A 15,998-nucleotide genomic window follows, 5' to 3' on the forward strand; every position below is an offset into this window, starting at 1 on the left:
GTGTGCTATGCTAGTGCCCATGGAGCTCTTGCAGAATTAAGCTCTGGGTTGTGATGCTGTGATGTGCTGCACAATACTCTCTTTATTGGCCTCTTTATGCCTCTGCCTTCCTTCTCCAATCCCCCTCCTACCGATGTTTCCCGGGATCGCCTCCAAAAACACTTGCACTTGTCTAAAGGCCTGCTTCTGGGGAAACCAAATTCAAACAATTGGCAAAGCTTTCTGTAAGCAGAACTTTCGCTCTGCCTAATGGCTGTGGGCTCTGCATTCACAAAGGTGCTCCCTGTTCATAACAGTATCTTATTGTCTCAAGAGAGAATCAGCCAGAATGGTCATCTGGCCTAAATACAGTTTTCCTCTTGGCTCATGAATTGCTTGTTGACAGAAAAATACCTTTAGATCTATCACTTTTAATACATCAAGAAAGAACAGTATGCCAGGCTGCCAAGGTGGTGTCAGCAGATTCCTGGGGGGTTACATAAATCCCACCCCCACCCAGAAATCCAGAGTGTCCCACTCCGCCCCCAAGGAGGCCAAGTGGAGAGTCTAGACTTGCTCTTGGGCATATATCCAGACAAAATTTTCCTTGAAAAAGACACATGCACCCATATGTTCACTGCAGCACTATTCACAATAGTTAAGACATGGAAACAACTTCAATGTCCATCGACAGATGATTGGATTAAGAGGATGTGTATGTATACACAATGGAATACTACTCAGTCATCAAAAAGAACAAAATAATGCCATTTGCAGCAACATGGATGCAACTAGAGACTCTCATCCTGAGTGAAGTAAGTCAGAAAGAGAAAGACAAATACCATATGATACCACTTATATCTGGAATCTAATATATGGCACAAATGAACCTTTCCACAGAAAAGAAAATCATGGACATGGAGAATAGACTTGGGGTTGCCAAGGGGGAGGGGGTGGGAGTGGGATGGATTGAGAATTTTGGGTTATAGATGCAGACTATTGCCTTTGGAATGGATAAGCAATGAAATTCTGCTGTCTAGCACTGGGAACTCTATCTAGTCACTTATGATTGAGCATGATGGAGGATAATGTGAGAAAAAAGGATGTATGTGTGACTGGGTCACCTTGCTGTACAGCAGAAAATTGACAGAACACTGTAAAACAGCTACAATGGAAAAAAAAAATCATTACCAAAAAAAAAAAAAAAAAAGAGAGAGAGAGAACCTAGACTTGCACCACCACTGGGATCTCACAAGGTGATACCCCCTTCCTCCCAGTGGAGTGGCCAGAGGAGCTCTGCCAAAACACAGGACTTAAATAAGATTCTGAATCGTATGATACCCCCAAATATCCAGGTTTTAATTTTTTAAAAATCGCGTGTCATACAAATATCAGATGAGGAAAGACAATCAGTGAACATCGACACCAAGACAATACAGTCATTAAAATGGTCTGACAAGGATTTAAAGCAGCCATCATGAATATGCCTCGCTGACCAAATATGAAAAGCCTGCCACAAATTTAAAAAATAGGAAATCTCAGAAAAGATGTAGAAGATATAAAGAAGAAACAAAAAGTTTAGAACTAAAAAGTATAATAACCAGTGATGGGATAGAAATAAAAAAACTCTGTGATGGGAGCAACCGTAGAATGGACAGGAAAGAAGAATCAGTCAACTTGAAGATAGAATAGTAAAAATTACCAAATATGAACCACACAGAGAGAAAATAGCAGAAGAAAATTTAATAGGGTCCCCGAGACATGTGGGATTGCAACAAAAGTTCTAACAGTTGTGTCATCCTAATCCCAGGAGATCAAAAGGGGGATGGAAATAAAGGAAATCAGGGAGTTCCCATCGTGGCTCAGTGGTTAACGAATTGGACTAAGAACCATGAGGTTGCAGGTTTGATCCCTGGCCTTGCTCAGTGGGTTAAGGATCCAGCGTTGCCGTGAGCTGTAGTGTAGGTTGCAGATGCAGCTTGGATCTCACGTTGCTGTGGCTGTAGTGTAGGCTAGTGACTACAGCTCCGATTAGACCCCTAGCCTGGGAACCTCCATATGCCGCGGGAGCAGCCCAAGAAAAGGCGGAAAGACAAAAAAAAAAAAAAAAAAAAAGAAAGAAAAGAAATCAGGACTGAACACTTCCTAAACTTGCCAACAAGTATAACCCTACAAATCAAGAAATGAACAATCTCCAAACAGAAGCAAACCAAAGAAACACATGCTAAGCTACATTATGGGCAAACTTCTGAAAGCTGAAAACACCTGTGTGAGACACCGCTTCCTTCAGGTCTGTATCCTGAGATGCTCAGTTGTGGTTCATTGCTAATGAGTCAACCAAGTGTATTAAACAAGATGTCTTTAAACAAAACACACATTGTAAATGGTTATGAATTGATCAACTCATGAAACTGTGGTGGTCAGGAAAAAATACTTCTACTTCATTCCTAAATATCAACAATGACTTCGTGTGTGTGCCTGCTGGGCGCTGTATGACTTCGCAAGCTTGGGATCGGATGGAGCCTCTATATCTGATTCCACTTGGGTTTTCACATAATACTTACTTTTAATCCCAACAACTTCCAGAAATGCGATTTCAGAGAGAGATGACATCTTCAGTAAGTGCTGCACAGTCTAATGGAGAGACCGTCAAACCATGTTATCCCACAGGGGCCAAGCATCACTGTGCTTCCCTTGAAAAGTTAAACCTTCCTGCAGCCTCTCAGTGAGTTTCCGTGGGGTCCACGTCACCTCACACAGTTTGAGCCCCATGGATCTAATTAGAGGAAGAATAAAGACACAGCAAAATTGAATATTTTGTTTCATAAAGGACTAATTTTGTTATTTTTCCAATATGGAAAAAAATTACATTCGGGGAGGGGGGCAGAAAATAGTCTGGGAAATGATGTTTGAACCAGCAGGTGAAGACTGAATGCAACTTTAAAAGTGTTTAGTGGAGTTCCTGTCATGGCTCAGGGGAAACGAATGCAATAGGAACCATGAGGTTGCGGGTTTGATCCCTGGCCTCGCTCAGTGTGATCTGGCGTTGCCGTGAGCTGTGGTGTAGGTCGCAGACACGGCGATCTGGCGTTGCTGTGGCCCTGGCATAGGCTGGCAGCAACAGCTCCCATTAGACCCCCAGCCTGGGATCTAGATCTCCATATGCCATGGGTGCGGCCATCAAAAGACAAAAGACGAAAAAAAAGTGTTTAGTTTTTATTCTGAAGGCATTAGAGAACCAAAGATGGTCTCCAAGAGGGCAAGGCAGATTGGCAAATCTGCATCTAAATATGCTGATATGATATGCAGATATATCTGTGCCTAGAGATAGATAAGTTTAACTATGTCTGTGTGTGTGTGTATGTAATAGAAAACATGATAGACGTGAGTAATATATATGTAAAGTATGCAAATATAAATATAAATAGATAAATGCATGAATTAATTATATACATAAATGCATATGTAATTATATACAGAAATATATACATAATTCTATATGTTTTTTAGGAACACAACATGGTGGCCATGAAGGATGAATTGAACTGGGGAGAAATTAGAGGCAGGAAGACCCGACTGTACAATAGTTTCAGTGCGACATGGTGAGGGCACATTATACAATGTGTGTGTTTACCTGTATGTGTGACGTCCTCTCTGATGTTTCCTAGCACCTAGAGCAGGTCCCGGAATGAACATGTGTTGAGTGTAATTAGTTTTGTCACCTGTAACAAAAGAAAGACACTCTGTGCCACGAAGTTATATTGTTAAAGGACCTAACTGGGTCTGGGGTGTCAGGAGGTTTCCTTGAAGCTAAGATGTGAAGGATGAAAAAGGGCTGCTGGAGGGTAGACACCAGGCAGAGGGTCCAGGGAGCAGGTGTGTCAGGAAGGGGACAGAGCAGGACGGCCAGGCTACACCAGCCTGCAAGGTGATGCAGGGTCCATGGCACTTACTGAGGTGGGCAGAGCAGAGAAAAGACAAGTGGAGCTCAGACCACTGTCCACCAACCAGGGGCCCCATGTTCTAGAACATTCTCAAGGACAAATGGGCTCCAGTATAGGAGTTCTCAAACCTTTTTATCTGGGGACTTCTTTCTGTTCTTAAAAACTATTGAGGATCCCAACTTTTAGGTACGTGGGTTTGTCTATGCAAATCAACTGTAATTATTTGTTGGGTTATAGCGATTGCATATTTCCCCAAATTAAAACTGAGGAACTTTTAAACCATGTAGTTCATTTAAACATTACAATTATAATAAGCTATTATTACCTGGTCATGCCAGTCACACATTTTTGTGAAAATGTAACTATGGTTTCCAAAACAAAACCAAAAAACCTAGGCAGGAGAGTAACATTGCTTCCATTTCTGCAAATTGCTGTAATGTCTGGCTAACAATACAGGTGAATGTTCATAGCTGTTTCTGCAATCAGTCTGCACCATCAGTCTGCACTCAGTTTGCAGTTAGTCTCCACCGTCAGTCTGCACCATCAGTCTGTAGTCAGTCTGCTCAATCAGTCTGCACTATCAGCTTCTAGAAAATTCCCCTGTACAATCAGGAGAGCAGGAGACTGAAAAAGGAACAAATCTCTGGTATTATGAAAATAGTTTTGACCCTAGGAACCCTTTTGGAGAGGGTCTTGAGGACCCTGGGCCACGCTTGGGGTCACTGCTCCCCCACGGAAAGTGTCTGTGGGCATGAGAACAACCCAGGATGCTGACGTTTCTGTTCTCTTCCTTCAAGAGGGCTCCTCAGGGGATGTTATCATTCTCAAAAAATTTTTTAAAAAAAGGAAAATCATGAATGTGTATGGACTTCTCCTTTTATCATTTCTCAATGATTCAATATATTAAAATATCCTCTCCAGGCGTTCTGCTGTAGCCCAACGGGATTGGTGGCGTCTCAGCAGCACCAGGACACAGGTTGTTCCCCAGCCCCACACAGTGGGTTAAAGGATCAGTGTTGTTGTAGATGCAGCCCTAAAAAAGAAAAAAAAGAAAGTAAATTTTACTTATTTTTATTTATTTATTTTTGCTTTTTAGGGCCGCACCGTGGCATATGGAGGTTCCCAGGCTGGGAGTCGAATCGGAGCTCCAGACTCTGGCCTACACCACAGCCACAGCCACGCCATATCTGAGCCACATTTGCGACCTACACCACAGCTCGCGGCAACGCCGGATCCTTAACCCACTGACAGAGGCCAGGGATCGAACCCACATCCTCATGGATCCTAGTCGGATTCATTTGCACTGCACCACGATGGGACCTCTAAGAATGTAAATTTTAAAAGCGCTAATCTTTTCAGAACAAGCAGTTGGTATTGTGACCCTAAGCTTCTGCTACAGTAAAAGGGGAAAGACATCAATCCCATTCCTTCCCGTAAGTTTTCATGTCACAGGATAACGGATCCGCCAAAGACAAGGCCCTCAAAAATTTAAAAATTTTTTCTTGCGTGGGATGTGATACCTTGGCAAATTCTCTTTTTCTTAACTCTTGTTGATATTTGAATTAAGAGATGTAGGACTATTTAAATTGTGCGATTCAACACAGAACTTATCATCAGTTTCAGCTCTGTGAGAATTCTTTTGGGAAGCAAGTATTGATTTCAAACTGCTCTAGTTAAAGGAGACCTAGATATATGTTGGGGAGAATAATTTGAGTTGAACAAGAGACGTATCATGCAACTTAGTACTTCTTTAAAAAAAAAAAAAATGAACAGGGTTTTAAAAAGTGGTCCAAAGTTCCCATTTGCATTCATGCCCCTGCTGGCTCTTAGATTAGTGCCATTATTACCCATTAGTTTCTATAACTAAAGCCATCTCATACCATTTCCATCATTGACTGAAAAAAATTTTAAACTGCATTGGATTTAGACTTCTGAAATGGAATGCTATTTTTCACTCTGTTGTAATTGTGTGCAGTACAGGCTGCTTCATCCTAAAATGATTAGTGTTTTGTGAAAGAGAGATAACAAATGGCAGAGCTCATCAATGGGAAAATTACCCAGCAGTTGAGGTAGGTTTTAATTAATGATATTGCTCGCTTGTTAGAGAGAGGTCTTTGAAAAGGTAATCACAGAAACATCACATGTGGGCTGTTTGTTCTCGTGGGACCATTTCATTTTATTACTGTTTTTATTTTTTTGTCTTTTTAGGGCCGCACCTGTGGCATATGGAGGTTCCCAGGCTGGGATCGAATTCAAGTTGTGGCCACTGGCCAACACCACAGCCACAGCCACACGGGATCCAAGCCACATCTGCGACCTGCACCACAGTTCATGGCAATGCTGGATTCTTAACCCACTGAGGAGGCCAGGAATCGAACCTGCGTCCTCATGGATACCAGTCAGATTTGTTTCCACTGCATCGTGGGACCATTTTTAAAAGGAAAATGTCTTGACTCATTTTCAGTCCATCTCCAAATCCTCCTAAGGATTCAGGATGGAATTATGTGCCCTTCTAGCAACTTTCTGATGGGTCCCCTATTTCCCTGTGTGCAAATGAAGATGCCCCCCCACCCTCCTACAAAAAAATGAGAAGCAGTAAAGGCTGGGTATTCAGGGCCTGCGAGAGTGGAGGAGTTGGATACCATCACTTTATTTTGACAGGGACTCAAAGGCAGATAAAGGAGTAGGAAAGGTTGATGGAGAAAAGAAGGGACGCTTCTGGGCATGCCTTGATTAGAGGCTGCGGCCCGGGGAAGCTTATATAGGTGTTTTACTTTGCAAGGATTGCCATAAGGAAAGACTTCAAGGTGGGTGGTTACTTCCCACATTCCGGGCGCTAGAAGTCCAAGATCAGGGTGTCGGCCCAGCCCCTTCCTTCCCAGGCACCTCTCCTTGTCTGGCACAGGGCCAGCTTCTGGCCCTGTCCGACCCACGTGGTCTCTTGTCTGTGAGAGGGTCCCTGATGTCTCTCTGTGTCCTGAGCTCCTCTTTGTATAAGGACAGCAGTCACACTACATTAATACCCACCCCAATGACCTCATTTTAACTTAATAATCTCTTGAAAGGCTCTAGCTCAAGATACAGCACATCCTCAGGTATCAGGGGTTAGGGTTCAGCATATGAATTTTAGAGGAGAGCCTCAGGCTGACTAGAAGCAGGGAACCCTATGTGGCTGGGTAGGGAGCAGACGTGGCTTTGCAGGAATGGTGTGAGGGTGGAAACGGGGCAAAGATTTGAGAAGCTGGCACTTATTGGGGTCTGACTGTACAGACGCTGTGATTTGGCTTTTCTGGTCTGGCTACTGCAGATCATAGGGCAGAATTTTATTGTCAGATATGGTCTGGGTGTTACAGGTTCTGATATTTGGTCTTAAACAGGAGACCAAACCAAACCAAACAGAAACACCTGCTCTGTCACTGATGTCTGTATCTGCAGATCTGGAACAGACCCTGGCAGACGGTTGGCGCCTGAAAACAGGGGCTGAAGGCGTGGGCTTGGGGTCAGGAGGCTCCTTTGTGACAGGCAGTCTTGCACCATCCTCTCCCCCCACACCTGGATTTTCTTATCTCTAGAATGGGCACACTCCCAGCTCCTAATCACAGCCTAGTAAGAGTAATAATTGTTATTATTTATAGTATTATAAAAGTACTGAACAATTACTAGATGCACAGTTGGGGTAGGCACTTTTGACAAAATGTTTCTCTATTGATAGTGGACACAAAACCCTAACTGAGGGATTTGCCAATTCCGAACTGCAAGCCTTAGCCCCGATACGGTCATTAGTCCTAAAGGATCTATGATAATATACATACAACTGAGGCGATTTCTAGTGACTATCCAAAAGGCACGGGTCCTTTCCCCCAGTGCAAATGACTTTTTGTGTGGTCAGTTGACTTTTCCAGTCTAAGTCTCATGGAACCAGTGATCAGACTGAACAGCTCTGCGGATGATTATTTTCATTTCCCCTCCAGGTGTGGAAACGGCTTCCGAGTTACTGCATTGCCCAAGTTACTTCAGGTCACTGGATGTGTCTGTGTCACCCGGGACGGTGTGCTCCCTCCATCTGTGACCTTTCGGTTTCCTCTTTAGAAAGAAGGAAACAAAAACCCTGGCATCAGAAGCGTGTTGTGAAGTCAAGAAATGAGGGGAAAGAACAAAAAACTCTTCCTTATGGCAACATGGGACTAGGAAATGGCCATAGATGCAGGTGAGCATCCTGATCCGAAGCTTAAACCAGTGAGTGAAAGTTTGAGGCGAAACAGAATATCTACATGGTCTCCACACAAATTCCTTTTAGTTCTAAAGGAACAGTAATTTTGCTGCAAAGAAAACTGGCAGATGCCACTTTAACCCAGTAACAAAAGTGAAGCTCGTCAGTATTGGAACAAATGAATCATGTGTCGTTTGGAAATGATACTCTAAGAAGGACATAGCACTGCCATATTTGGGGCCAAAAAGAAAAAAGGAAAAAAAAGCATAGCTGGAAGCTAATCTGAATTTGACTGTGAGGACACCAGAGACAAGCCCAAATGGAGGGCACTTAAAAATAAATGGTCTGAACTCTGCAAAAACGTTAAGCTTTAGGAAACTCTGTTCCAGATTAAAGAGACCCAAGAGATGAAACAACTAAATACAACAGATGATTCTGAATTGGGTCCTGGGCCTTATTGTTTACCATTATTATTTGCGCTATAGAACATTAGTGGGACAGTTGGTAAAATCTGAATAAGGTCCAAGATTAGATAATAGTGTAACAGTATTATTTCCCTAGTTGCTTAAGAGACTGTCTCTGTAATGAGGAAAATAAAGTACGGGTTTCCCCTGCTATCTGAAAGCACCGCAGTCCCAAGAAAGCGTTCATAAACTGCAACAGCATAAAGGCAAGAAGGTACCTTAGGTCCATGAAATAAACCAGATAAAGCACAGATGCACCACAGATGTGGTTCACAGCTCGAGCTGGATGCTGAGATTCGGAGGTGCTGAGATGTGGAGATGCTGAGATGCTGAGTGGTTCCAGGAAAGAAGTTGGCCGGGCCCATCTTGCTGCCTCTACAACCATTCGTGCAAAACACACGCTGAATGCAACTTCCCACTTTTCGCCTTTTTCTGTAAAAGTGAAAAATTATCCTAGGATTTATCTCTGTTAGCGAAAGCAGGTACTCATATAGGTTTTTTCTAAAAGCAAAGTGGCTTAAAGCAAACTTACAAAAAGTGCAGGATGCCTGTATTTAGGGGGAAAGGGGCAGGATGACAGCAACTTGCCCTCCCGAAGTTCAGGACAAAATAAACAGGAGTACAAGATGATAAAGCAAACTCAGCCCAGTGTCAGTGTTTGGGGAATCTGGTGGGGGGGGTAGGTATTGGTTATCCAATTTTCTCTAATTATTTCAAAATAAAAGGCAGGAGTTCCCCTGTGGCACAGTGGGTTAAGGATCCCGTGTGGTCACTGCAGCAGCTCAGGTCTCTGCTGCGGTTTGGGTTCAATCCCTCGCCCAGGAAATTCCCCATGCCACAGGCCCTGCCAAAAAACAAACAAACTAAAAAAATATTTTTTAAAAACCCATAAGCTGATAATTATAAAGGGCTTAGAATGCAGCCTTAAAACATCAGTGTTAAATATTACTGTTTACCATTTAGAAGTGGCAAGGCCACCTGTAGATGGCTTTCAATCCCATCAGACCTTCATTTCCTCAGAGATGAGGGAGGAGAAGCATTTCCATCAACTGTGAAGTGCAGTGCCCCTGTGGATGCCTGGGAGCTTGTGACGTGTACTCGGGTTCTGGAAGGTGACTGTGAAAGGGGGTTTAGTCTGCATTGCGGACAAGGCCACTGAGGCACAGAAAAGAATCAGCTTCACAAAGGTGACAGGGTTGGAGGAAAACCCAGACCTCCCTGCCCCAGGTCTGAGTCCTGTCCCATCAGGTCATGGACTCCAAGGCAAAGTTTAGAAAAGGGGGATTTCTTTCACAGCCTGACTTGTTTTCACCTGCTCAGTCCTGCAGGTGTGGCTGTGACCCCTGATCCTGCCTGAGGCCAGCTCTGCTTTCCGGAGAATAGCTCTGGGAGGGGAGGTGCAGACTGGGGGCGGATGGAGAGGCAGCCTGGTGGGGAGGAGGGAGCAGGCTGGGGGGGATGGGGGTGCAAGCTGGGGGGAGGGGGTGGGAAGGGCAGCCTGGGGAAGCCAGTCCCGTCTCAGTGTCTTCTCTACATCTGATGCTGAAAAGGCATCTTTCTTATATCTGATGCTAAAAAAGATCTCTTTTTCTCCCCATCTGAAAATATCAAAGGCACGCTGGTATTAGCTCCAGCAGGCCCAGGATTCTGGCCTCGAGAGCATCCAAAATCCTGAGGCTCGTTCTTATTAGTGGTTGTCTCCTTATTAACCTTTCTAAAGACTGAACTTCTTTGCAGAACAGATGCTGACTCACAGACATTGAAAAACTTATGGTCTCCAGAGGAGACAGTTTGGGGGGTGGGGGGATGAGCTTGGGTTATGGGATGGAAATCCTGTGAAATTGGATTGTTATGATCATTATACAACTACAGATGTGATCAATTCATTTGAGTAATAAAATAAATACATAAATAATTAATTTAAAAAAAAGAGACTCCTAAACAAAACATACTAGCCTGGAGTTCCCTTGTGGCTCAGTAGGTTAAGGATCCAGCTGTGGCTCTGGTTACTGCTATGTCCTGGGTAGCCTGAGAACTTGCTCATGCCGCATGAGGCCAAAAACAAACAAAAGTAGGCTAAAACAAGCCTTTCCTAAAGAAATGTATTACTTGCATCTATCTGCTGTAATAAATATCAAGACTTTGATTACTTAATAAAATAAAAACTATTTGTGATCAGATAAAAAATAAAGACTAAATGACAATTAAAAAGAAAAAAAAAAAAAACATGGGATGGCTAGGGAAAAAAATTTTTTTTCTGACTTTAGCATTGATTGATGGGCTCCAAACAAGTGACTATCCAAAATTCATTTCTGCATGGATCACATACAAATTTATTTCACTGATTAGGTATGAAGAACACGTCTATAGGTTATTTTCCTGGCTGAGGAACTGGTTTCCTGGACAGAATGGCAGTCTCAGGAAAATCAAAACCTGAAGACATTACGGACTTTATGCTTAAAGAAAATGGTTCTAAAAAGAAATATGTGCCAGCCTCAGTTTCCCCATCTGTAAAATAATCTGTGGGTTTATTGTGAGAGGTGAACGGCATAACAAGAGAGGAAGATTTTCTATGAACAGCAGTTAAGTGGAAACAAAGACCCCAGATTTAGCAATGCTACAGTGAGAAAATATTCACTCTTCATTTCCTGCCCAAACCCAGACACTTCTCAGCTAGGTGATTCACGGAGCTTCCAATGATGCTAACCAAAGACAAACTCCTCAAAATGGAAAGAATGTTCCCAACGAAACACAGCCCATCATCCATCCACCAACAGTGGATAAGAAGCAACACAGTGGTGGACCCTCTGTTTAACATCAGGAAAGGCAATTCAGTTTGTTAAGAGCAAATGGATAACTGCAAGCGAGCTTCTGATCCTCAGGAATAAGTTTCTTCTGGATTTGGTTTGGTTTTGCTTAAGGACAGGAATATTAAAGTGCCAGAAGAGCCTGGGAGTTTCTCAAAAATCTGTAGACTAATAAAAAAAAAAAAAAAAACATAATCTGCTCCTCCTTGGGGTGCCTCTAAGCAATTAAAGGATGTCAGAATATTTTATTTACCATATACTTTGACAGAAACAATCATGAGTTGATAGCTTTATGTATATCAACTAGCTTTCTGATTTCTTTAGGAAACAATAGATTAACTCGATTTAGCCCCACTTCACTGATTTACCCCGACCGTAAATAATAGACTCAATCCACTTAAAATTTTACAACAATGATTTGCATAATTGCCTTCAGGTGGTAATTTTTCTACAAGCATAAAGTTAATTGTTATTTGGCCACTCATTAAAACATCTTGTGAAAATTTCCTTAAGGTAATCAAGACATCAACTTCTGCAGCATTTAAATACATACACGCTGTAAGAAGGGCATGAAAATTATTTTTTCTATTTCATGGTTAAGGTATTTTAATAACAGCTACCATTATTTATTCATTACCTCAATTATTAAGTATCACAGTCCAGGCACTAGGGAGACATTACAACACTTGAGTGCTACCTCTTCTGATAAACTTTGAAGGCAGGTACTGTTAAGCGCCTTACACAGAAGGAAAAACCAAGGCCCATAGAGTTTTCAAACTGGCCAGGCCCCTCGAAGATAAGGGGTGGATTTTTGGACATTATTCCCACCCCAATGGCCCCAGGACTCTGTCACATCACTTTTTTGGTAGCCATATTGTCCATAGTTAGGACACATGCTTGTTTCAATCCCTGTGACCTCTTGCAGTTCCTCCAAATTCCAGCTGTCAGAAACCAGGCAACACTGAGGGAGCACTCAAGGTCCACATTTCTGATGGAGTATGGGGTGCATTCTACCCATGGGGTGGCACCCCTGTGATGCTGCTAATATCTGCAAGCTTCTTTTTTTTTTTTTTTTTGGTCTTTTTAGGGCCGCACTCCATGCTTCTGGAGATTCCCAGGCTAGGGTTCAAATTGGAGCGGTAGCTGCCGGCCTACACCACAGCCACAGCAACAGGGGATCCCAGTCGCCCTGCTACTTACACCACAACTCACAGCAATGCCAGATCCTTAACCCACTGAGCAAGGCCAGGGATCGAACACTCGTCCTCATGGATACTAGCCGGGTTGGTTAACCACTGAGCCCCCCTCGGGAACTCTCCTGCAAGATTCTTGAGGGCAGAAGAGAGATAACCAAACTTTACACCTCTGCTGCCCAACTCAGAGTCCCCAGCACGTAGGAAGCACTCAATAAATACTGCATGACTTGGTATGCAGTGCAGTTAATCGTTTTCTTCTAAAATCCACAATTAGGTCACTGAACGTACACACTAATTTTAAAATAGTGTATTTAGTGAGGGATTTGCGTCTCCAAAATGTTAGCCTCCTGCAGGGGCCTGGGATGTAGGGGGCAGGTGTAACTGGTCCCTCTGAGATGGCCACTACCTGGCAGTATCTTCAACTCAATCTTGCTCCACCTGGGGGCCCCACACCCACACCCGAAGGGCTCTTTCGGTCCGCCATAAGGACCACGGGGTGGGGAGCTGCCCACCGCCTCCCGGGCACATGAGAGGAGCGCGCTGAAGTTCAAAGGCTGGTGTTTACCAGCAAACAAAGGGCGGCGCGGTCTCGGTCCGGGACCAGCTGCGGCCGCTTCTCAAGAACCAGAGGTTGGAGGCAACAAATGGACATCCCGCACGCGAGCAGACGGACACCCTATCCGCAGCCACACCCGCGGCTCCCGCGCCCGGTTCTCCTCGCGCCAGGCCAGCAGTCCGGGTGCCGTCGTTCCGTGAACTTTGCTGGTCCTCTGGGAGCCAGTCGCGTTCGGTGGGGAGAACCCGACCGACGGAATTCCCAGTGGCAGGTGGCTCGCTCCCAGTCCACCTCCGGCTCCCGGGAGCAAGGGCCGGGCGGTGGCGCGGAGCCTGGCCGAGCGGGCGGAACAAAGGGAGCGAGCGGCCCGAGAGGATGCTGCACTCCCCGGCGCCCCACCCGGCCGGCTCCCGGGCACTGCCTGGCGCGCAGGTAGCCCGGCCTTCAGCGCCGCGGGAGGGTGTGTCAGAGCGGGGCGCACAAAGACTCACTTCCGCGGGGCCAGGCTCCGGGACCCCTTCCCCGCACTCACGGCTCGTCCTCTCTCCAGCATCCTTGCGGCCCGCGGGTGCCACGCGCCGTGCCAGGCGGAGCCTGTGCAGGTGACCCCCGGAGGACCGGGGCTGGCTGGAGGCAGCGGCGGGGGCTGGCTTGCCTTTCAGGCCGCCGCGCCGCGCGAGTCTGCGGCCACTCTCTGCCGGGAGCCGGGCTCGGCGCGCAGCCGGGAAGCGCCCCGCCGGGCACCCCTGCGCAGCCGCGGCCAGGCAGCGGAGCCGGGGCGCCGGGAGCGGCCGGGAACTTCCCGGGACCGCGGGCTAGGTGAGCGTGCGGGGAGGGGGAGGCCGGCGGCAGCGGCGCGGGCGGAGGGGCCCGGGGCGGCCGCAGGGGCACGCGGGGCGGGGCGCGCAGGCTCGGCGCGGGGACCGGGAGCCGCCGCCGGGAACAATGAGGCGCGCGGCGCGGGCTGAGCGCAGCCCCGCGTCCCCCACCCCCCCCGGAGGCCGAGTCCCCGGCGCGGCGCGCTCTGGCCCAGAGGCGACCCCGCCAGCCGCCCGGGACGGGAGCGCGGGTCGCCAGGGCTCCGAGGCGGCGCCGGAAGGCTGCTCGGCGGAGGCCGGCGGGAGCCGCTGAGCGGCGCGCGCGTCGGGCGCCCGGGCCCCGGGTCCCCGCTCCAGTCCGGGCGAGTGTGGGAGCGCGTGGCGCGCGCCCGGGCGGCTGCCGGGAAGGAAGATGTGACACGCTCGTCACCGACTCCAGCGCCGCGGGGTCGGACGCCGGGAGGCGCGGCGTCCGGAGAAGGTGGGCGATCCGGGGCTTGGGGTCGGGCGGTGCCAGGCGGGGTCGCGGCAGCCAAGGCGCAGCTCAGCACCGAGTTAGACTCGGCGACCCGGAGCCAGACCTGTGTGGGGACATTGAGGGCGGTTTGGGGGGAGAAGCGGGACATTCTCAGAGAGGTAAGCCCACCAGAGGCTTGCGCTGGGGACGGGCGGACTCGGTGTGGGTACCCCAGTGGCCCAGTAACCGCGGTCTTTTCTTTAGGCTTTGGAAGGGAATCGAGATCTTTTAATTGTTTTTCTCGACTTTCCCCTCCCCCTCCCTTCGGCCAAACTGCACTTCTTCGAGCTTCAAGTGCGTTCCATTGATTTCTAGTTTTCCGTAGCTGGAACGTTTTGGGGCAGAAGGTATCTTTCCCGGGTGTTCGTTCTTGCGCACTTAAGCGAGGAAAACTCTTCCTTTTGAGTTGTTTTACTTTCCAGCGAGAGGATATTTGATGCATTGGGGGGCGCGGATTGTAACATCCATCTTGTCCGGATTATGCGATGCGAGGGGACGGAGTTAAACTCCTGGCTGGAATCGGCAATCGGAATCGCTATTGGGAGAAGCCGTGCTTTCCAGGAATTTAAATGAGACTTTCTGTGGTCGCCTTCCAAGGTCTCCCTCCTAGTACCATATTTGTTTTGTCAGGCCGAACTTTCAAAGCTGTTTTATAATCCGAGAAGCACTTTAGGAGAAAAGCAATGCTCGGCTGGATTTTTGCGAACGTATTTTTAGTGGTCATGCTGAGAATTTGAGGAGACACAAACCATATTTGGTCGAAATCTTTGCTTTCTGTGCGGTTGGCGTTCTAGCGGTGAAGGGGCCAGCTGATTCTCAGCGCGGCCGGCTGTTTGCTTGGTGAGGACATTGGTGGCGGACTCGGAGGGCGTTTTTAGTACTTTCTGCACATTTTTAAAGCTTCGTGTGGGTTACTTGATATTTACCTTTTTTTGAAATTTTGGTCCGCATATTTTGCCATATTGAAATAAAATTTGTGACTGATGCATTTCAAAAATCGAAATGAGGTATAGGTCCAGATGTTGCAAACTTGGCGTTAACACTTATTTTAAAAGAAAAAAAAAAATGATGTGTGGCCTTGAACTTGGTTTTACCCTATGATTTTGGCAACCCAAATTTTGACAACACTTGAAGGCTTGCATTTCCCACTAGAGCATCAGGAAAACTGTTTTGACAGCAAGGGATGGATTTTATGACTGAAATGAGGTGGAGCCTAAAATACTGGGTGGCTCGCCTGGAATTTTACAGCTAGGTTTTAAAAAGTCACTCGAACATATAAGCTGTGGCATTTTACATATAACATATAAGCATATAAGCATATATAGCATATAAGTGTAACATTTTACACTCGAACATATAAGCTGTGGCATTTTTTGCTTGAGGCAGTTGAAGGTTCTAGGGCTTTGAGCTAAGTCCCTGCAGAGATTGTGGTGCGAGCCTCAGCTCTAAATGGGGTGCCGAGCCCCACAATTTAGTTGGGGGGAGGCCATCGGAGAGAGAGTTCAGA

The 15,998-nt window shown here is 46.5% G+C and overlaps 2 protein-coding genes across 5 annotated transcripts in view; one reads left to right on the plus strand and one right to left on the minus strand.

The window, feature by feature from the left end:
• LOC102166005 (translation initiation factor IF-2-like) overlaps positions 1-14,600 on the minus strand; it is a 34,394-nt gene extending 19,794 nt beyond the window's left edge. Inside the window, exons 1-7 of the mRNA XM_021088391.1 lie at positions 14,064-14,600; positions 13,166-13,971; positions 9,554-9,713; positions 8,816-9,029; positions 4,249-4,956; positions 3,614-3,701; positions 2,544-2,755 (exon numbers count right to left, since the gene is read on the minus strand). Of these exons, the coding sequence (XP_020944050.1) occupies positions 9,614-9,713; positions 13,166-13,971; positions 14,064-14,600 (1,443 nt within the window). The 3' untranslated portion in view covers positions 2,544-2,755; positions 3,614-3,701; positions 4,249-4,956; positions 8,816-9,029; positions 9,554-9,613. The remainder of the gene's footprint in view (positions 1-2,543; positions 2,756-3,613; positions 3,702-4,248; positions 4,957-8,815; positions 9,030-9,553; positions 9,714-13,165; positions 13,972-14,063) is intronic.
• ST6GAL2 (ST6 beta-galactoside alpha-2,6-sialyltransferase 2) overlaps positions 13,506-15,998 on the plus strand; it is a 75,669-nt gene continuing 73,176 nt past the window's right edge. Inside the window, exon 1 of one of the 4 annotated variants that reach the window (XM_021087112.1) lies at positions 13,506-13,588. The gene's annotated coding sequence lies outside the window, so the exon portion shown is untranslated. The other 3 variants (XM_003124855.4, XM_005662348.3, XM_013995897.2) reach the window with 3 other exon arrangements.

This window comes from Sus scrofa, chromosome 3 (assembly GCF_000003025.6).
Source record: "Sus scrofa isolate TJ Tabasco breed Duroc chromosome 3, Sscrofa11.1, whole genome shotgun sequence".
NCBI classification, from domain to species: domain Eukaryota; kingdom Metazoa; phylum Chordata; class Mammalia; order Artiodactyla; family Suidae; genus Sus; species Sus scrofa.